Source organism: Taurulus bubalis (assembly GCF_910589615.1).
Source record: "Taurulus bubalis genome assembly, chromosome: 2".
In the NCBI taxonomy this organism is placed as follows: domain Eukaryota; kingdom Metazoa; phylum Chordata; class Actinopteri; order Perciformes; family Cottidae; genus Taurulus; species Taurulus bubalis.
The window spans coordinates 42,522,312-42,545,124 of record NC_136590.1 but is presented as its reverse complement, the minus strand read 5'-3'; the positions used below and the strand labels follow the sequence as shown (position 1 = coordinate 42,545,124).

At 46.3% G+C, this 22,813-nt stretch overlaps 1 protein-coding gene across 1 annotated transcript; it reads right to left on the bottom strand.

Moving 5' to 3' along the window:
- Nucleotides 1–891: 891 nt before the first annotated feature.
- mark4a (MAP/microtubule affinity-regulating kinase 4a) lies at nucleotides 892–21,278 on the bottom strand (the record flags this gene model as incomplete). Its single annotated transcript, XM_079214218.1, has 18 exons — nucleotides 892–1,228; nucleotides 1,328–1,372; nucleotides 2,681–2,767; nucleotides 4,283–4,567; nucleotides 5,146–5,249; nucleotides 5,810–6,021; nucleotides 6,470–6,656; nucleotides 6,864–6,973; nucleotides 7,102–7,201; nucleotides 7,283–7,402; nucleotides 9,600–9,836; nucleotides 10,313–10,369; nucleotides 10,464–10,534; nucleotides 13,158–13,223; nucleotides 13,598–13,646; nucleotides 17,457–17,510; nucleotides 18,455–18,652; nucleotides 21,225–21,278. 18 exons carry the CDS (start codon nucleotides 21,276–21,278, stop codon nucleotides 892–894), a joined length of 2,373 nt encoding a protein of 790 aa, XP_079070344.1.
- Between the last annotated feature and the right edge of the window lie 1,535 nt (nucleotides 21,279–22,813).

The window sequence follows — 22,813 nt, the reverse complement described above, 5'->3', positions numbered from 1 at the left end:
TTCTTGTACGCATAACAATAGTGCCAACAACGGGAGATGGTTTCTCAATAAACATTATCTACATGTTTTAATTCTGAAACTAATGTGATTGAGAGAGGCGACAACTCGGTTCGAGAAGCGGAAGATGTCGCCGGCTTTTTGTGTTCCAGGGCCGGCCTCTGATTGGCTGCTTCACAGGCCTGTCAGCCCCGCTGACCTTAATCCAGTGCGGTCGTCACTGCCGTATGTACACGAATCAGAGCAACCCTCTGTGGCTGCCGGCCTGACCATTGAGTCGGACCGTAATCCACGTTTGTGCATGTTATTGTCCCCCAGGTGACGGAAAGTCAGCAGATAATCATCGGTAAGGGGGGAGGGGATGGGAGGTGGAAATATGGTGTACGTAAAAAGTGACATATAAAAAGAATAATACAAATTAAAAAAAAGGACTGGCTGATTAATGACGTCCGGTACACAAGAGAGGATGTTTTTTTTTCTGTTGTGGTGAAAGTGATCAGAGCAATAAATAACAAAATAAAGTCAGTATGGCTAGAGTAGCGATAAAAAATATTCAACTAGATTCCGTCTGATCCAGGTCCAGTGGGTGCAGTTGCTCAGTGGAGAAGTTGGCTGAGCTGGGTGGGGTGCCTCAGTTTGTGTGTCTTTACGGGTCAGGTGTGCGTGAATGTGTGTGTGTGTGTGTGTGTGTGTGTTTGGGGTGGGTGGGGGTGGGGTGTGGGGGTTGTCATGAAAGAGACAGAAGGAGTAGTCTTTTCTCTCGGGTCCAGCCCCTCGTCCCTTCTCTGCTATTTTTTTCTTCAACTATTCCCACCCCCACCTCCCTTTTGCGCGCACACATCCAACACTCGCTCACACAACAACAAGCACTCGTACACAAACGCGCCCCTCAGTTCAGAGTTCAAGGTCCTTGGAGATTTGGGTGGCAATGTCCCGAAAAGCAAGCGGCGTCCCCCAGAGTCGCGTGTAGCGCACCCCGTTAGAAGTCTCGGAGGTGCCCGTGGAAAGGTGGCACACCTCGGCCTCGAAAGCCACGCGGCCCCCCGCCACGCCGTGGGTGCAGGAGAGCAGAAAGGGGCCGGCATGGTGGACCTGGCAGCCACACCCGAGCGCCGCCTCCCGCAGGGCCAGAACCACCTCCGCAGGGTCCCGCCGCACACCGCCTCTCAGATCCCAGCCACGTCCGACGGCCCGGGGCTCGGACGCTTTTTGATACCAAGGTAGATGGCAACTAGGGAGGACGTCAGACACATGTTTAGACATTGGTTTTCTTTCTACTAGTCTCGTAAAGAATATAAAACATCTATCTTCTAAGAACAAGAGCGCTCACCTTGTGACCGCAAATCTCCTGATTCCCTCAGATTCATTTGTGACCCTGTGGGACAAACAGGCAGAGTGAGAGGTGGTCCCTCTGAGCAGCAGCTCTCACATGGGATGGCAGTCAGTAGTGGATCTTAGGGCTGCACCATTAAGGCCCAAATGATAATCACGATTATATTTTATCAATATTAAAATAATATATAATATTGTCACGGTTAATCATCACGATTATTCAATTTGACATTTAAGTAAACAGAGCGTTGCTTTCACTTCCATGTTGCGCAACATTCTTGCTATTGTGCAAATATTTGCCGCAATTCAGTGCATTTACGTTTTGCCCGTCTGCTCTCTAAAACAAGAAATATACACATTTTATGCATAATATTACTCTTCTACTCTTTCAGTTCACTTTTACACAGGCTACTGCTAGAGGCCTCGTGAGCGGCAGGTCCTGAGTCTGTCACCTCCGATGGGACACACACACTCATGTTCTTAATGCTAAATATAGCGGTTAGCTTTGTAAAGAACTAGTGTTAGCAGAAAAAAACATATATTGCATTATGCACATATAACCCAATCTGCTTTTATCCATCCACACGATGTTCCAAACAAGGTGAAGGGGAGAGTCAAACGCGACAGGAAGTGTGTACCATTTCACACCATTGGTGGAGCTTGTAACGTGTCATCTTTGCCATAAAGCATCTCATGGGCGAGCAGCCAAAACATCTGGATCGCCCTCCTGGTGGCTGGCTAGTTCGATATGCAGAAAAAGCCATGTTGATTTAATTGCGGAAGCCCGAAAATCCGGATGATCGCGATTGATATTGGATTAATTGTGCAGCCCTGCTGGGTATCATACGGTGAGACCAAGGAAGCAACAACAAGCATGTGTGTGTCCTCACCTGACTGGAATGCACGTTTCCGTTATCTCACAAGTTTCAAAGCATGCAGGTATAAATGCAGTCCTTTGACTCTCAGTCAGCTCTGTTCATGGCACTACGCATTCCCATCCATTCTTGCAAACAACACATGGAGTAACATGTAATGACTGTCGACCCATCAACCACAAATACTAAATGAAAACATAAAACACAATTTCTAAGGGTACAAATACACCCAGGGTCACACAAGACTTGTTAAAGCCAGCCTGTGCTGACAATGACACGGATAACAACTGAAAGTTAAGAGACAAGAATCAAATGAATCTTCCTTGACTGCAACCATGCTTGGAACCAAGTGTGTGGGACCATGACAATATGAAGATGATTAACAAAGGCATGCAGACAAGCAAGAATTCATAGATAGAGGTATGAAGAAGTCAGGCAGCACAGGCAGACAAGAGAGAAGCCAGAGACAAGGGAACTTACTAACTGTTTTTGATCCTTGTGGCAGAGTACAACCCGAGACTGATTTGTTTGAGCCCTGGCGCTTGGACGGGTCAAGGTTGACCCTGATGCCATGACAGTGGGGGGAAAGCACAACAAGATAAAGATGGAGAAAAAGAGGGAGGAGCAGGGGGTGGGTTCAGGGGAATAAGAGAGAATATAATTGAATCACAGGAGAGCAAGTGGTGGAAGAAGAGCGCAGCGCACGAGCCGATTGGTGGGGATAAAGCTGAGGTTTGATAAGATTAGACATGTGTGATTATGACGACTGGGAGGGAGAGGGGAGCGGAGGATAATCCAGGGCCACAGAAGGGCTTTCCAAAAGGCCGGGGTGAATACAATGCTCAGATAAGCGAGGATCCATATCCAGCGCTGTGCTCAGGCTTAAAGGCAGAACAACAGGATTTCATATCGTAGGTTTGATGTTCTTGGTTTGTGATATATGGGCTTCTGAAGACATATTTTACATTTGATACCTCATGACATCTTTATCTATACATGTTATTTGATTAAAAAACTAATCTTGGCATGAGAAGTTTTAATGGTGTTGGAAGGTCAGAATTCTCAAAAAGGTCAAAAAATCCCCTTCAAACAACTGGATTTATTCTAGTTTTTCACCAAACGCTACAAGATTATATTTATATTTAAATATATTTGACCACATCATGATGGCATTCGCCTGACTATATTTCTTCATGAATGGGACCTGAACGCACACACATGAAACTCAACGGAAGCTTGTTATGTTAGCTCGTTATGTTAGCTGTTAGCTCTACTATCAAGCCAAGCAGGGCCGTGCTGCCCACCGGCTGCTAACAGCTAGCGCTGATTAGCGTTGATTATAACACAGATTCGTTTATCACAATGTAGCTTTATCAGGAAAAGAATAGGCTAAACAAGAGTGTAGCACTAGATTGCACACGGTCGGTATCGGGTAGCGAGTGACAGGTGCTGTTGTTGTTTGTGTGTAGCGTTAATGAGCTAATAAATGATAAGACAACGTGACATCAGATCGGTCTCACTCTCCAATACCCGATCCAGAATTTTAAATTGTATCGGAGGCGTTTCCAATACTGGTATCTAAAAATGTTTTGCCGAAATGCCCATACAACAACAATCGGGACGCACTAATAAGATAGAAGCCAGTGGAGTGGAGTGAGGTAGGAAGAGTTGTGGCAACTGATGACAACAGCGACATGTAGTTCCCCTCTATGGGTTCAAGGCGTAAAAAGATGTATTGCCTGCAATAGTGAATAGGGAAATTAGTAGCTTGTGTATGAAATAAAAACCCTTTTAATTCAAACCAAAACATTAATAGTTAAACTTATGACATCTGCAGCTCTGAATAGTTTGCAGAAACAACTCAATAGTTAGTAGACATTTTGGAAAAAATAAGAAGATCGATACCACGAATGTCTGTACTGTAAATATGAAGCTAGAGCCAACTATTAGCTTAGTATGGCACAAAGAAGTCTTTATGCTAAGCTACGCTAACAGTCCTGGTTGTAGCTTCATATCTAGTGCACAAACTCTGAGCGTGGCGTCCATCTTGTGGTACGTGACACGCGACATGCATCTACCTGCGAGTGAGTTTGGAGGTCAGCTTGGAGAAGAGGTTGGAGGTTGCCCTGGTGCGGGCGTGGGGCAGCGGGCTGGCGTCATGGTGGGACAAGGTGGGGGAAGTGGGCGGGGCTGAGTAGACCGGGGGCCCGCGGTCCCTCAGCTGCCCGCCGTGAAAGGTGCTGCGGATGGTGGAGCCTCGGGTCAGGCGGCACCGGTCCGAGGACGAGGAGGAGGCGGCCGCTCCGGCGCCAGAGATGCTGAGCGTGGAGGGAGACGCTTGCGGCAGGCGGTGGCCCAGGGAGCTGCGGAGTAGACAAGGGAATGCTTGTGTGTTAAGATAGCCCCGGCTTTGTTTTCTACCATTGTGTGGTTTCCTGAAACGTATACACCTTGTTTAGATAAACTCCCCATTCCCATACTTTTACTTATGCCTACAATTCACAATTGAATCGGATAAAAACCCGTTAAATAAAAAGCCGAACAGTTTTTCATGGATTTCTTTTGGACTCTCCAAATTTGGTTTACCTCTGTACACCATTGCCTTTACACTATGTTAGCTTCTAGTCTTTTTTCAGCTTCTACAGCTGTGTGATGGAAGAAATATGTTTTTTTTTTCTCAGATTTTTGAAGATGTTAGTAGAACTGCAGTGTTGGCAAGCGTCCAAGACACAAAACGTTCTGGAAAGTTCTATTTTCAAGTTCTATATATTTTCATCCAGCCTCCTCACAACAGAACCACTGAAGGTGCTACCTTTTTAAGTCAATATTTGATGTCAGGCTATGTTATTGCTTCACGGGTCCATGCGATGATGTCACTTTAATCTGCCTATTTAAGATCTGTTCAGACAAATATTCAAACCTCCCACACACATAAGTGTACCTGTTGTCTTTGCCGTTCTGCAGAAGAGAGTGTCTGTCAGCGCCCGAGCGGTCAGTGCAGACATATGTGTTCCTGCGTGTCATGGCGCTTCCAGGGATGTTATTCTGCAGAGAGGAGAAAAAGGTAAGAGGCAGAATATTAAGTCCCTTTGATATTCAGTGGAACCAATTCCACAACACACTGTGACAGCATCACATTCAGTACACACACAAAATTGTCATTTTCTTTGTTAAAGTGTGTTTTCTACTCAGGTATACGCCTCATGTCTATCTATGATTTAAGCTGCTCCCAAAACATGCAAAATAACTAAACACTGTTCATGAAATGAACAGTAAATAAAGCTGGAGGTTTTAACAATGGCAACATGTGAGTTTGAATTTCATGATTTTGTCACCGCCCACTGAGTCATGTTGCGTTATTTCAAAATGGAGGTTGTGCACGCAATGGGAGGAGATCCAGGTGGAAATAAAGTGTCAGTGATAAAAAAAAAAATTAGAACGCATAGAGACAAAAATCTGAAGGCTAACTTCAGCTCTGCATTTTAAAAAAGTACAAAAGAAAAAGTCATAATATGATGATTTATGGGCCAAGATCGAAAAATTAGAAGCGCTGCCTTTTTTTGATGATTTCTGAATCATACATTTTCCTTCTCTCTGTCACTCACCGTGGTGGCGGTCATGTCTTTGCGGCGGTCTGGGATCTCAGACTTGTTGGGGTTGTTGGCACTGCTGACCATTGGGCTGGAGGGGGGGAGGCTGTGGCTCCCCATCACGCTGCAACTGGCCTTACGGGAAGGCATTCGTCCCTCCCGCAGCTCGCGCTCGCCCGTGCTAGTGGGGCTCCGTTTGGGGTGCATGACGGGCATGGAGGGCCCGCCTTTGTTGTGGAGGACAGCAGAGCACAGACACATAGAGACTCGTATAAGGAATATTCTGCATATACACTCGAGTGGGTTGGTTGAGATATATCCCCTCTGTACAGCCAGTCACAGCCTTGCAGTCTTAGAAAAAGGGTTCCAAACGGGTTCTCTGTAGCACCTCCTGGGTGGGTTCTAGATGAAACCCGTGGCAAATAAAATGGTTCTCGGTAACAACCCCTATGTGTGTTATAGATGTAACCCTTGGAATATAATAGGGTTCTCATTAGCACCCCTAGGATCTTTAGAATAGGAAAGCCCTCTGCAGCAGCACCCCTTGGATGGGTTCTGGTTAGCACTCTGGGTGGACCCATTACACCATAGAAGGGTTCTCTGAAGAACCTCTCATAGGGGCTTCTGGGTAGAACCTTTATAAAAAAGGTCGGAGAAGTTAGAGAAGAGACTCACAGAAGTCGCTGTGTCGTCGCTGCCTGTGGTAGGTGGAGGCACTGCGCTGGGTCTTGCTATGCGAGGAGGAGGTGGAGGATGAAGAGGAGCCGGTGGCTGAGGAGTGCTTGTTGGTCCCATTGGTGATGGGGCTGGGCCGTACCCTCGCCAGGGACAGGCTGCTAGCTGTCCGAGCCTCACTGGCCTCCTATAACACACAGGGATGTTCTAGTTTGATACCAGATATTCCTTGTTCTCTTTCCTAGCTTTATTTCCAACACGTTCTTTCAAGCAGCTAACACAGTAGAACAAAGCTGACGGCAGAGCAAGAAAGAGTGGAGATAGACTCCAGATATTCTGATTCATATTTGGCAAATTAGTATGTATTTTATCAAAGCAGATCCATATAACTCACATCGCCTTTGCGGCCCAGTAGTAAGTAGGTGGCGGTGACTTCATTGTATTTCTGATTGAGCAGAGAGTCCTTGATTTCCTCTGAAGTGAAGCCCATCCCCACCATCACCTCTGAGGGACACAACCCACACATGTGTCAGGCCAGAGAAGAGACAGTGGGAGAAAACATCTTGCATCTGGACTACGTGGACCAGGTGTGTAATGGCCTCTTAGCAGTAACAGCGGCCCAGCTGACTCACCTATGCGAGCCGCATCGCTGAAGTCCTCCACAGGTTCTATGTGGGGCTTCAAGTCATCCGCATCGTACCCTGAATTTATCCACTTGTCCTTCATGACTTGCTGTAGAAACAGAAAAAGCTTCAGTTGCGTTTGAATCTCCCGCGGTGCTGAGTAGCGCCTCCTGTGCAGGTGTGTACTCACGTCTAGGGTGCAGCGTTTGGTGGGGTTGAGCACCAGGAATCGGCGAAGGATCCCCTCGCAGTCTGTGGACATGTAGAAGGGCACGCGGTACTTTCCCCTCAGCACGCGCTCCCTCAGCTCCTGTTGGCCAGATGCATCACATGTTAGACATACAGCTCTTCAAATTCCAGGCGGCAACCTCCATTTCCGAAGTGTCTTAAAACGTGCAACCTCTCAACTGACCAGCAGTGGGCGACTCCTGTGGTTGCAAAAATATGTCAGATTGTATAGAAGTCTATGAGAAGATGACTCTACTTCTCTCTTGATTTATTCCCTATGGAGGAGTATCTACAGCACTTCTTCAAAAACAACAACTTGGCAACGGCCGCAATCCAAGATGGTGACTCAAGGCTTCAAAACGGCAGCCAGCAAACCAATGGATGACGTTCTTAAATACAATCGATGAACCAGATGCACAGATGCCTTCTTCCTTCACACAAATATGGTAAGAAAAAGCTACTTTTGTATTGGGCAATATGACAGTGACAGCACATTGCATCACAGCACACTCTGACTCCCCCACTCATAAATACCACGTTTATGTTGAACTTTTAAATTACAACATACTGTATCTAAAACACTTCCTCCCATAACACCAGTCAGATGTGTCTGTTGCATAAAAGTCCACAGGTCCCTCACTGCAGGCAGTGCGCCGGGGTGCGGTCAGATATGAGACGGGTTAAATACATATTTGTCTTCGTCCGCTGGTGGAGCTCTAGGGGGCCATCCATTGCCATCTGCTGGATTTTGGATAAAAATCCCATTTTTTTAGGGTTTGTTTTTAGCAGCAGGGTTCTATTACACAATAACATTACAGCAGATAAAGACCGAGAACAATGCTTTCACACTACAAATCATCACCGGGGTGACATGAGTAGAGATTAAATGTTCAATAATAGTCTAAATAATTTATTCTATACTCATAAAATATTACCATATGGAAAATTGATGAGGAGAAATATATGTTTTAAACACTAAGAAATAATCTTCTCTACTAATCAGGTTATATTTATTTTTTTACTTGGTTTATTTATCTTGAACTTTTGTGAACGGTTCATTGTGAGGTTGCCAAGTCAGTGAACACCATGAAGCAACCACTATGAACTCCATCTTTTTAATCATTCGAGAAGGAGAAGGAAGACGAAGGTCCTGGCCCACATTTTAAATCAGAATGCCACGTCTACACTTCCCACACGTTTGATTCAGACTATATCGAACCACCTCTTTGGGGATGTTCTATCCCAGCCTATCAGCCACTGTTACTGTAAACTGAACTCATAACACGACCCAAGTCTAGAAAGGTGCATTCAGTAGCGTGCAGACCTCCACCAGGTGTGTCCCTCTCTCCCCTCGCACACTCTCCTTCCAGGCTCTTACAGTCAAGATGGCGGCGGAGATAAAGACAGGGGATTTATTCATCTTGTACTTTAGCGGATCACAACATATCACCTATGGGATTAACCTGCAGATGCTCAAACTTCTCCATGGATGTCAGTTTTTGAGCCACGATAAAGGCCCGTGACATGGTAAATGGACTGTACACTCAAAGCACTTTAACCCTACTTGTCATCATTCACCCATTCATACACTGATGGGAGGGGCTACAATGCAAGGTGGCACCTGCCATCAGGATCTAGCTAACATTCATACACCGTAGACACAGCTTTTGGAGCAACTTGGGGTTACGTGTCTTACCCAAGGACACAGAGATGGACTAGCAGAGCCGGGGATCGAACCGCCGATCATCTGACTGAAGGACGACCCTGCTCTACCACTGAACCACAGTTGTCCCACAGAAATGCCTTTTGCTACTGAAGCAGTTGTTGATCACTTGAGGCCCCCGACCTTAAAATGTTAAGCTGATGGGTCCAGTAATATGAGATTAGATACGCACACACACTAGGGCTGTCCTCGACCAAGGAAGTTCTTCGTTGACTAATGATTTTCTCAACTAGACGATTAGTCGATTTAATTGACAGATCAGTCGTATCAGAGTATCTCCACAAAGAATCACATGGAAGCGCCATTTAAAGCTTTTGTTTACCAGAGACGTGCTCATCTTTTTCTAGGAAATAAATCAGAAAGAAAAAAGCATGAAATACGACTATCGCACTAAAGAAACCTATAATCTATAATATTCGAGTATAGAACCGACTATAGTCGACTAATAGGCGGCAGCGCTAACACACACACACACACACACACACACACACACACACACACACACACAGGAGATACAATCAGGTGGCTGTTTTCAACCTCCCTCCCATCCACTTGCCTTCAGGTTCTGCCCGTCAAAGGGCAGCGAGCCGCTGACCAGCGTGTAGAGGATGACTCCCAGACTCCAGACGTCCACCTCGGGCCCGTCATACTTCTTGCCTTGGAAAAGCTCGGGGGCGGCGTAGGGCGGCGAGCCGCAGAACGTGTCCAGCTTGTTGCCCAGAGTGAACTCGTTGCTGAAGCCAAAGTCGGCGATCTTGATGTTGGCGTCGGCGTCCAGCAGAAGGTTCTCCGCCTGAGTCGCACATATATTGATGTTGAAAAAGGAGGAGGAGGAGGCGGCGGCAGGGATGGACAGCAGGAGGGAGAGGAATGAGAAAGGAGGCGGACACAACAACAGGAGTTGTGATGAAGAGAAAAAAGAGCAATTGAGAGACTGATGGTGAAGGCGGAGCCTGCGTTGTCCAACAACATGGATACTGTACATGACTCACACAGTTTATATGTCACTGCGTGTGTTTGGGGCTGTAATAATCTATGAGAACAGGCCCTAGCTGCCTCCTACCCTTCCCAGCTGCTCCACTCACCAGCAACTCACCGTGCGATTAACATGCTAAAGGACCCTTTTCACAGACACAGATTAAGACTAGTCCCAGATTATAATTTTCTGTTGAGTGTAATCTGTCAGTGGAAGAAATGCCCCCAGCCTTGGACAAGCCCTAATCCACCAGCAGCCCCCCCCCCCAAAAAAACATCTTCAGAGCCTCTCACCTTCAAATCTCTGTGGACAATGTTCTTGGTGTGGCAGTAGTGGACAGCGGAGACAATCTGTGAACACGAGGAGACAGACAAAGCTGAAGTGCTGACGGCTGAACGTGAGGGTCGGGACAACGCGGGCATCCGAGAGGCAATGTATTCCTACCTGTCGGAATTTGGCTCTGGCTTCAACCTCCTTCATCCTCCCATGAGACACGAGGTAGTCAAACACTTCACCTGTGAGCAGCGGGGACAGATCAGTCAGCTCATGAAGCCAGGAGCATTATCGCTATTTGATTAAATATTGCTGATGCACGCAATCAATTCCAATCACATAAATTCACTTATTAATATTTATAAAGGTGCAAGTGCTGTCAAGGTGTCGACTTTATTGTCCGCGAGGAGAAATTTGTCTCGTGGCCACGGGAAAACACAGAATGACACAGACTTAGAAGAAGAGTTTGACATTTTGGGAAAAACGCTTATTCACGTACAGAAGACGATCACAGAGAAGAGCGATCGCATTCTCATCAATGTGAAGCTTGTCTTATCTTGGCTTATTTTAGCGTCTAAAGACAGGAAAACACGGAGAAACGGCTAGCCTTGCTAGGGTAACACAATTTAACAAAATCCACCCACAAGCTAAATGAAAAAATCAAATTCACATGTTACATCTTGTTACATTAAAGTGGCTTTGGATGAAGTAAATAACACAATCTTCCTCTTAAACATGAACAAGTTGAATTCAGAAGCGATACAATGCACCTTTGCTCAATCCAATACACTCAGGGGCTATGCAGCTAATATGGCTAACGGCTAATATGGCTAACGGCTAACATGGCTAACGGCTAATAAGGCTAAAGTTAAGGTGCCATCCTGCTTTGATGATTTGAATGGGAATGTCTATTCTATTTCTAAGGCGTATGCACGACTGTTAAACAGAACATACAGTGTATTGTTTGACACCGGCTTTACATTTAGATTGATTTTTTTCCATTGCTGCCACGTAAGATTTCACTCATCACAGGAAATATGAGGTAGAAATACAACTCCTTAATAACGGAAAAGCTTTTTCTGAGTGAAGAAGAAAAAGAAGAATGGACTGTAACTGACTGAGGTGGGGTGGGTGAGGTTGCATCTTATAGGTCACTTCATAAACTAGAATTATCGCCTCCTGGCTGTATGCCCCTGCCAACCAATCATGTTGCAGTTTACATCCATGTCTCTCTAAAATGTCATTATGTCATCATCTTATCCTATTAAAATAAAAAATACAAGCTTTTTCCCCCTCATTGTAATTGTGTGTTTTTATGCAAATCCCTGCTACAGATGACTTAAATAAAAAGTAAAAGGAAACGGTTGATTAATATTTGAGTTAATTGGTTATAGGCCTTTTAGAAATGGACTTAAGTGAGATTAACCAAGTGAAAACTATACCTTATAAGATAAAAAAAGATGTTGATAAACTGCACAATTTGCAAATGAAAAAAATTAATAAATCGCAATATATTGCAATAAAGCAATATCGCAAAATAGGAATAATATCACATCGTGATAGTTTGGTATCATGGCCCCCTGGTGTTTCCCACCCCTAAATAAAATGATGAAAGGCCCTCCCCTACACACCGCCAGTCCTTTTCTGACCCCACCCATCCAGCATCATCCCTTAGATGTTGTTGAACTACCACTGTGTTTGAGAGGATTTGGATTAACAGAGAGAACTGTTGGATGTCATATTATGCATACCTGAATATACTGTTTATGAAGATAGATAGTTCATGTTAGCCATTCAGGCACCACTACAACTCCCTAATACATCCTTATGGTCTTTTTTATCCTCAACTTAAAGCACTTTGGGCTTGACAGAAAGCCACATTTGAAACTGAGTCTGTGACATCCTCCAAGGTCACAGTGAGCAAACGATACGGTTTGGGCCAGAACACAGAAAAACAGGATTGGTGACAAGAAACCGACACAAATAGAACCATAAAAGAGACTAATGGAAGCAAAAAGAAGGGGAAAAAGGAGAGCGGCATTGGATGCAATGTGCTGCCATCGCCCCTGAAACTGTGTCTAAAGTCAGTTTTACCAGCAGCACCATTACTGCATGGCGGCTGCTCAGTAATTTATGTTGCGGTTCCATACTCTATTACATTTGGATATAGAACCGTACAGCCCCTATTAGGTGGGAGTCCACAGTCATGGACTTATGGTGACTGCATGGTCGCGCTATCTCAGTGTGCCGGAGCATCATGAGTTTGGATGGGTAAAGAGTAAAAGAAAGTAAAATAAACTAGTAATTTGGTTATTAATGCATTGTCGCATATCGCTCAAAAAACTAATTCAACACTACATTTTCTGGCAAAACAGTGGGAAAATACACTAAACAATGGTAAAACATTTCACTTGATTTTCACTTGTTTAAATAAAAAATCAAACATAAAACTCACAGAAACTGAAGGTCACATTTTGGCGTCAACAGTATTTATCATTATTAAAAGTGCAAGCTCTAATATTTTATACTTCCCCTCAACTGCAGAGGATAACTAAGAAATACTACCACGTTTTTGACGAACATGCTCTCTCTTGTCTGTACCGTATATATAAGACCACAGCCAGCGGACCGTTAGCTTAGCTTAGCATAAAGACTGGAAACAGGGGGAAACAGCTAGCCGGTGTATTTTGCACACGGACATTATTCTTCTCATCTAACTCCCAATGTATTTCCCAATGTGTCGAAACTGTTCTTGCAAACTGTATTTGAGAATTCCCAGTGAAGCCGTACTTCCACCAAACCTGTGACCTTCAGCATCCTTTGCACACATAGTATTTCCCGGACGTGCCGGCGCGATGTACCCACCTCCACTGGCGTACTCCATGATTAGGTAAAGGGTCTTATCCGTCTCGATCACCTCGAACAGCTGCACTGTGGCCCAAAACAGAAGCAGATTAAAATCAAATAGATATCAACAAATCCTGCTCCTGTCATAAATAACAGCGCAGCCTGTCTGTCTTAATACCAATGACCCCGCCGTAATGCTGCGTTTTATTTATTTTTTATCCATATGGCATTTCAGCTTTACGCAATCCAACCTCAGTATGACCTCGGTATGAGGCATGAAATGTCGCTCGCTACGGTTCGGTCAGCGAACGCTCGGAACCTCACTCAAAGCATGACACTTCTGTCTGTGCACACACACACACATGGACGCAAAAGAACACACACACACACACACACACACACGCATGGTCGCAGCACTCAGACACACAAACACATTGAGATGCATGTATGTGCCTTACCTATGTTTGGGTGATTTAAGCCTTTCATTATTCGTACCTCCCGAAAGAGCTGGGAAGAAGAAAACAGAGTTTTAATGCCTTGGTGATGTCAGACATGGATAGACCTAGTGTTGCAGACACCAGGTCAGGCTGACGAGTAAAAATAAGCATATTTTAATTTTTCTCATTTTAGGACGGTGGTTCATTTCAACAGCTGAAAAACACTCGTGATGATTCCTTATGTTTGTTCTTCTTGTAAACATACGAATGTGAGATAACGTCTGATAACGTTTAAGGTCAAAAACCAATCCCTCTGGAATAAGTGGATGAGATTCAGGACCAACAGGGAGTCGGACTAGTCAGAGGTGCAGAGGCTCACCTGGCCGGTGCAGCTGACACTAATGTCTTGTGAATCCTGCGAGTCCATTCCCTTCACTGTCAGTGGACAGACTGGACACCCGGGTGAGCCGGGTCACAGTGTGACCACTAGAAACTTCCCCAGTGCATAACTTGAATTAAGGCAATTCATTTGAATTACAACTTTTTAGAAATTGTATGTTTAGACATGTAAAGGTGTCATTTTCTAATGGTAGCTTTTGGTGAATTTAGGAGAATTCTACAGTCGCTAATAGACAAAGTAGTTAAAAAAAACACCTATATGTGTATTTAGGATGTTTTCTCACTATTTGCCATATAGAAGACATGGAAGCTAAATAGCCCAAAATTGCTAAATTGATCAGTGCATGAAAAACATTTGTTGGGCTTAAATTGTATAAAAAAAATTATTTTGTTTTCTGAATGCAAAATTTGGCCTTTTGAGCAGCTGCAGAATAATTTGTGGAGGAAGATTAGCATATTGTCACCATAGCTACTGTATCAGCATAGGGGAGACATCACAGCGTGTTTCCAGGTGTTGGGGAGGACCGCTGCAATGCATTTATGGAAAAAATTGCTCGAGTTGCATTGTGGGTAATGTAGGGGCCAGGTTTTAACAAGAAAGACGAAGGTGTGTAATAAAAAAAGATGATGCCCTACATTTTTGATTCTGATACTTTCTTCTAAACCGTCCATCCTGAGTCTGACAGCATCGTAGGAATGACCACAAAACTGTTTTAATACATCACTTCATAGATTAAATGGCCGTTAAAATAAAATGGCCCCTGTGCTGTGGCTGTGTGTCACATCCTCTTTATAGCACACTAATGTGCGATCAATTCAGCTGCTGAAATCGAACAAAGACCCCCGAAGAGACAGTGGGAGGCAGGATAAGCACACACATTTATACTTTTTGTCCTAAAAATAACACTATAATTGACCGTCTCTGATATTCATCCAAATGAGAATTTGCGAGGGCGACGACAACCAACAAAGCCCCCTCGCCGTTAAAAACAACAACAACAACAAATGGGATGAATCTGCTGCCAAAACTTCTCGTCTCCACCCGATCACTTCTCCCTGTGGTGTGCTTTGCCTCCTCTGGGGGACAGATTGGAGCCAGCTCTCCTGGTTTCATGTCTACAACAAAAAGGCCATCGCTGAAAACCGGCGACTCTCCTCCACGACGTCAACTCCACCAACCGGGGTAGAGAATGAAAAAAAATTCAAAAAAGATGGTGCGATACGCTTTTTCTATCCTCTTTTCTCAACCCCTCCTTCCTGTTTCCCCTCCATCCCCCTCCATCCCCCTTCATTCAATTCCTCTCCGACAGTCTTCTCCTCGAAGCGGCGCCCCCCCCCCCAACGTCACTGTTGCCATAGCGACCCAGGTATTAAGACCGGGGCAGCTTCCCCAGCTGTGTTCGGAGGGAATCTTGGGATACGTAGTGCAGGAGCGTCTCATCATCCAGGCGTCCCATTATTCCCAGCTGAGCGGTCAGATCCGTCAAAACCATAAACAATCCCCCCGGCAACATGTTCGACCCCGGTCATCGCTAATGACCGCAAATAAACAGCAAAGGGAGGGATAGGCGTGTTGCGTGGCAATAAAGGCTGCAATTAACAATATAGCAGATGGAAACAAATTGTGTTCAAATGTAAGTATTAAATAGATATATCATTTCTAACTGACACATGTTTGGATATCAGACAGGATACAGATCTCCTCCAATAACTTGCTGTTTCCTCTTCACGGATGTTGAGTGTAGATTTTCCCTCTTCCTTTCTTCCTCCCCCTCGTTTACCCTCCTCTATACAATACATCTCCCTCTCTCCTTCTTCTCTCTACATACATTACCGTCCAGATTATGCTAATATTGTCTCTTTCATGTGTTCGGTGCTGAGGATTTTCTCGAGCCCACGGGTATGTAAAGAAGCCCCGCTATCATCGCCGACTCTCTCCTCTCCATTGTCTCTCTCATTGGGATTACAGTTCCTGCAGAGCATCTGATATTCTAGGCAGGTATGCTACATGGTATAAGCACCAGAAGTATGATGAGTCAAAGTATCAGGATTACAGGAAGCCAGCGATCAAAGGGCCAACGGCTGGTTCTGGGAAAAGAGAACTTTTATGCACTAAAGCCTTGATCATACTGAAACAACCCAAGGTCACCGCTATCGTTGCACTGATTAAGGAAAGGATTATTTACAACAACGACAACAGAATCAAAATAATCAAGAGGAAGGTATAAGGAGATCAGAGAGGACGCACTTGTGGCTAAATGGAGGAGACGCTCTGGCCCATATGTGCATGTAGCAGCATTATGGACAAATATGGGTCGATTGATGGTGCTAATATTTCCTCACTGCGAGATACTTTTCAACCTGATCCAGATTAATGTGTTCTTGGGATAAACTGGAGATATATCCGAGCACGGGATCAACCTGTGATCAGGGGGCCCTCGCACGTCAAGCCACGGCACGTCCGGGTATCGACCGGCCCCGGCCCTCCTGCTCCCATGGCCCTCCTGCTCCCATGGCCCTCCTGCTCCCATGGCCCTCCTGCTCCCATGGCCCTCCTGCTCCCATGGCCCTCCTGCTCCCATGGCCCTCCTGCTCCCATGGCCCTCCTGCTCCCATGGCCCTCCTGCTCCCATGGCCCTCCTGCTCCCGGCGCTCCAGCTCCTTGTGTGTGAATCATGCATGCGTCCGCACCACGCTGCGGTTGCCCTTGATGGTTGGCGAAACCAAAGTGTCCACTTTTTTTTCCTCGCCTCTGACCTTCACGCACAGCAAACCTCCGGAGTCCACCGTACAGACTCAACACTCACATTTGCTGACCACAGCAGGAAAAAGAAGAAGAAGGAAACAAAAAAACAGAGTCCAGTCCATCGAAAACCTTTCATTGTGACACGACGGAATGGCCACCAAACCTCAAACATCACAGACTGGAAGACGAATTAAGAACTCAAACACACACACACACACAAAAAGGATGAGTTGGGTGACCGTGGCTTCCGAGTTGAGTCACCCCCCACCCCCCTCTCAGGGCAGTGATTAGCCCCAGAGAGAGAGAGGAGAGATGATCTCCGGAGCAGAGGTCTCCTCTCGCTCCCATCCAGTCCCTAGCACCTGCCAAACAGCATCACATCCTACGAGCCCTCTCTCTCTCTCTCCCTCCTCCTTCTCTCTCTCTCTCTGTCTATCAGCTGCTCTCCCGGTCCTACGCCCCCCCCCCCCCCCCCCCCCCCACAGCTGAGGACTGAGGATAAACCTGAACCTCTTCAAGTCCCCGACGGCGTGATGGCTATTTCGTTGAATTACATCAATGTGACCGAAAACCCTCCACATGCCTGGCTGCTGCCGATGAGGGCCGATCGTATGAGATGCTGTGTGTGTGTGTGTGTGTGTGTGTGTGTGTGTGTGTTTCAGCTTCTACACCTGAGGACATGAGGCACATGTTCCTCAATAAACAGGACATCGCTATGAAGAGCGGGAAACTCACCTTTTGTAGGCTGGTTGGGTTCAACTGAGTTTTGTCAATGATTTTTATTGCAACCTGGAAGAGATGTGAAGCAAGATTTTGATGAGAAGAGTAAACAAACCACCATTACAATGTGCCTCTCCTTATGGCAGCCTCCATGTATTCCTACTGAGTCATTACAAGCTCTACCTATTGAACAATACTCATAACATATATTGGTGCACCATCTTTTACAATGGGTAAATTACAACTATTTGACAGATAAATCATCTTACTAAAGCTTTAAGTGTTATAATAACACATTTTGGGTTGCCAGGTTGGAAATGATTTCCAGTGTTTTGTCTTTTCATTTTCCGGTAATAATGCAGTTACACATTTTTAATAACCTATGAAGAAGAAGTGGTAATCTCCGTCAAATAATCCCCAAAGGTTGTTCTCAATGGTTTATAAGTGATCGATTAAACTTTATTAAATGGATTATTAAGCATTATAAAGCAATTAGTTACAACATTTCACAAAATGTACCTTATCATATCTTGTGGATTGAAATAATTTGCCTTACATCAATCCACGAGCTTGATATTTGACTGAAAGAGCATTGTTGACTGGAGAAGCTTTTATATATGTCACATTTACATCCATAAGACTGACTTAATAAGGCATATTTAAAGGGGACATATCGTTCTCATTCTCAGGTTCATACTTGTATTTGGGGTTTCTACTACAACATGTTTGCTTTAATGTTAAAAAAAACATCCCGTCTGTCTGAATATACCTGTGTTTAAACTCTCTGTTTTAGCTCCTGTCTCTTTAAGAGCCCTCAAGAACACAGTGTGCTCTAATTGGCTTGTGAGAAGACTATGGTACACCAGGAGGTTCTCCAGCTGTGGGTACAGATACATGATATGTCCCCCAATACTCATCTTCATGACACCAGCAACATCAACATCAACTGATGACGTCTTTCCTCACCCCGCACTCATCATCCATCTCCTCCCTCCCTCTCTCCCATGTCTCACCTCCTTGCCCGTCAGGATGTGGCGGGCCAGCTTGACCTTGGCAAAGTTTCCCTTGCCGATGGTCTTGAGCAGGCGGTAGTTGCCGATGTGCGGCTGCTCGTCGGAGCAGGAGGCGATGGAGTTCCTGCACCGGGCGCCCAGCGAGCGGCTGGACTGGCTGGTGGCCTTGTCGGAGCGGCTGGCCCCCAACGCCACATGCTGGAAAACAAAGGAAACGAGTGTGGGGGCGGGGTTAGAAAGAGAGGAGCGACAGGGTGGTCACTCACTGTGCCGACACCAGACCGCCTGTGTAGGGCTGGGCTACATGGAGACAATCAAATACCAGTAGACACATGACATCAGCATAATGTTCACAAACATGAACCTTCATGAAGGGAGACTCGATATCGATATTACAGGTTTTACACAATGAGGTTTTGATAAATAACCATCAGTGATGTGGATATAGGGTCTAAGTGGGGAATAATAGAGCAGCTAGAACAGTTCGGTAAAAAAACAACTGCAAGACAACGCTTCTGCCATATCACGACATCCAAAATGGAAGACGTCATCTAACCACGCATCACGATATCGAAACCCGGCCTTCCAGGACTAACTGTACCCATGAAGCCAGTTATGAACTCTGCTCGCCAAACAATATGTAGACAACAAGCTGTTTTCAGGCAGCAGCTAAACCGCTTTAAAGATAAAGGTCCGGGGGACATGGGGGAGTTTGTGGGAGTCACCAGAACCATTCCACCAGATGTTTTTGTTTTTAAAAAAAAGGAGCGCCGCTGAGCCGAGCATGTGAATACATGCCTCTTTGGTTTCTGGGTTAACAGCTGTTGTCCGGCATGTGAAACACATCGTGTTCCATTTTGGGTTTCAGCATCCTCTCCTTCAGAGGTCTGCCACTTGACCTCCGGAAGATGTCTTCATGCGATACGACAGAGCGTCCTGGAAAACCTAGAAGTGGCCCTGGAGCGCCCGCAGCCCCTGCTAGCCGCTTGCTGCGTGTTACCGCCTGGACTCTGGACCACACCGCTTGGGAAGCTTGAGTCACGGATACAACGCTCAGGGAGGAAGCCGAGCGGAAGACAGAGGGAGGAGGAGGACAACAACGACGTGCGTTTAGACAAACGAAGCCGGATGCATCGCAGTGTGAAGCAGCTCCTTGTCATGTGACCGGGAAAGTACAGAGGGGGGAGGATGATGACAATGATGACGACGATGACGACGCCAGGAGATGGAGGAAGCAGGATATCAGTGCAGAGACGAAGGAGACAGCCGATGGAAGGGTGGAGAGAGAGAGAGAGGGAGCAGATGCCGGCACAGTGGTCCCTGGCCAGTCCCATCTTGCTCTCAGCTCCACACACACACACACACACAACCATGCAGCCTCACCGCCAGACACTCCCTCCTTCCCTGTGCTCATGCTCCACCTTGAGCCAATTTGGACCCATGTCTCTCCAAATCTAAAGATGCCGGCGAGGCTGCTATAGGGCCTCACACCTATAGCGACACAACCCCCCCTTCCTCCCCCCCCCCTCTCCCTCCTCCGGTCCATTCACTCATCTGTCACCGTCGTTTAATTGCGGAAGAGACGACACCAGGGGCCAGAGATCCATTTTAAAGTGGAAGGAAACGTCTCTGCGTTCGTAATCAATCGTGCACTCACACTTAGTGTAAACTCACACGCTTGTGCACATCCAACTCACACACACACACACACACACACACACACACACACACACACACACACACACACACACACACATCTACTGGCTTAACCATCCCTCTGTGCTGAGAGCTCTGCTAACAAACAGATGGGGGGAGTCTTTGCCAGAAGTGTTTAGAGCAGAGAAATGCCATAATGCAACGCCAATCAGTCATGTCCCCATTTTGATGTAAGGAGTGTGCAGATAGAGAGATGGACTCAGAGATAGAGAGATGGACTCTGTCATATTCCGTCTGCCTCACATGAATAAATCCCCTCTGCCTCTGTCTTCATAAGAGGCCGCTACTGTTCTCCACTGTACTGAATGTATGGCGCTGTCTGACACCCACCGGCTCTGGGGTTGGGCGCTTTGTAGGCTGCGCAGCAACGGACTGCACATCCTTTTACGCAGTAATCCCCCTTCGCTTCATGCGAGCAAACCCAGATATTCTCCATACATTTACTGTGGCCTTCTGCGCTCACGTTCCACCCATCCAATTTTTGGGGAATACACGCAAGCGCACACGCACACGCACGCGCACACACACACACACACACACACACACACACACACACACACACACACACACACACACACACACACACAGAGGAAGCAGCAGCAGTAAGGAGTCTAATGTGACATCACTATCTCTCCTTATAATAAGAGGTGACGGCTGGTTTTTCAGGCTTTCTGCGCATATCCGCGGAGTGTTATCGTATGCGGATGGACTCATTCCGGGCTGCTTGGCTCGCCATCGGTTCTCTCCCTGCGCAGACACTCAAGGTTAGCCCTTTTTTGGTGAAATAAATAAATAAAAGAGCCTGTGCTGCTTAAGAATATCCATCCAATATCACCTGCTTTCCCATATCCGTTCATCCAATGAGGAACATATAGCAGCAGCAATGACCCCCCCCCCCCCCCCCCGCCTACACTGTGTGAACAAACCCAGTGAATGGATGCCAAAGGCCACATATACATTAGCAGATCTATTTCTTTATTTGTTTGCAGGGATGCACGGCTCATCCTTTGCATGCACACAAAACACAGAGGCTGTCGGCTGCAGTTGCACTTACATGGTCTCCAGTACTCCTGTCGTTCCCAGACGGTAATGCAGACCGAGAGGACATGTTGTTTTACTCTCTCCCCTCTTTCCCTGAGTGAGAATCGCGGTGCGCTCGCGCGGATGCTGTTCACGGGACTCAGAGCGGACTCAATAACATCCGCAGACGCGACCCCGAATCAATCCGCCTCTTCTGCAGCCGGCCGAGCCGCGGTCGAGAGGAGACCTCTGCCTGTCATGGCAGCGACGGATATCTGGAGGAGAGAGGGGTGGTGGGGGGGTGGAGGTGTGTGTGTGTGTGTGTGTGTGTGTGTGTGTGTGTGTGTGTGTGTGTGTGTGTGTGTGTGAGGGGGGGTCCTCTCAAACAAGCTGCATTTTTTTTCTTCTTCCACCATGCACTTTGCACACACAACAAAAAATACACCCAACACGGCCGGATCACCGATGCAGCAGATGCAATGCAACGCAGGTCCCGAGCATCGGATGAGGCGCTTAGAATGCGGCGGTGTTTGGCCGGAGCCCAGCGTCTCCGAGGCGGCTCTCCACCCGCTGCCTCATTCCGCCACGCAAAACAAACACGGCTGCTGCGGGATGCGTGGCATGTCCCTCCGCCGGTGCCACTGCCCGGCCGGTACGTTCACGTTAAAGCCCTGCGACGCAGAAGTGCAGCCAGGCTCCCCCTTTTTTTTTTTGCAGCGAGCTCGCAGGAAAACACAGCTCGCGGTGCGGTGGCGGCGACGGTGTGTGTGTGTGTGTGTGTGTGCGTGTGTGTGTGTGTGTGTGTGCGTGTGTGTGTGTGTGTGTGGTGGTGGTGGGGGGGAGGCCGGAATGTTCAGAAATCGGTGTTCCCGGTCGGTGAGATGCGCACCGCCATCAAGTCAGGAAGAATGCACCCGAGGAGGAACTTCCGGTCTCTCGCTTTCGACGTAAAGGCATTTCTGAATCAACAAGAATTCATTGGAACATACTTATTGGGCTCCACAGCTAAAAGTACTGCAGTCCTGCAACGAGTCTTCCTTCATGGAGGTTTATAAAGTGCCACTGGCATTCCATGACACTGACACGAGGTTCTACTTTATTGTTATGGTACACTAACACACCTTGCCTGATTACAAATAAATACATCCTGACATTGAGTATCACCTTTCAAATGTAAGACATGCAGCTCCATCAAAACACAAGCCAAATAAGACAAATGGACAAAGCCAGAGTCAAAAGTAGTGCCATCAGACAGGAGGAGGAAAATAACAGACGACTCTGAAAACCAGTCTATAAAGTGCATTTATTGATATGCTGCGTATTAGTTTGTCTGAGCTTCTCAAGTATGATCACATGGCAACTAAAGCCCACTTAGGACCAGGCTACTTCATAATAAACATTGTTATCAAACATATACATTATATGTTATATTATTCTTATTTTGTTGCTGTTGCATATAGAAAGAAAGAAGTGTGCTCCTCTGCATTGAAGACGAGAGAAGCACATTGATTTTTACTAAATTATAAGATCCAAGCTGTTGAATAAATTTAAAAAACGTCCACAGTAAATATATCACAGACATAAACAATCCTTACATAAAAGCTAGATTGAACTTACTGTGTG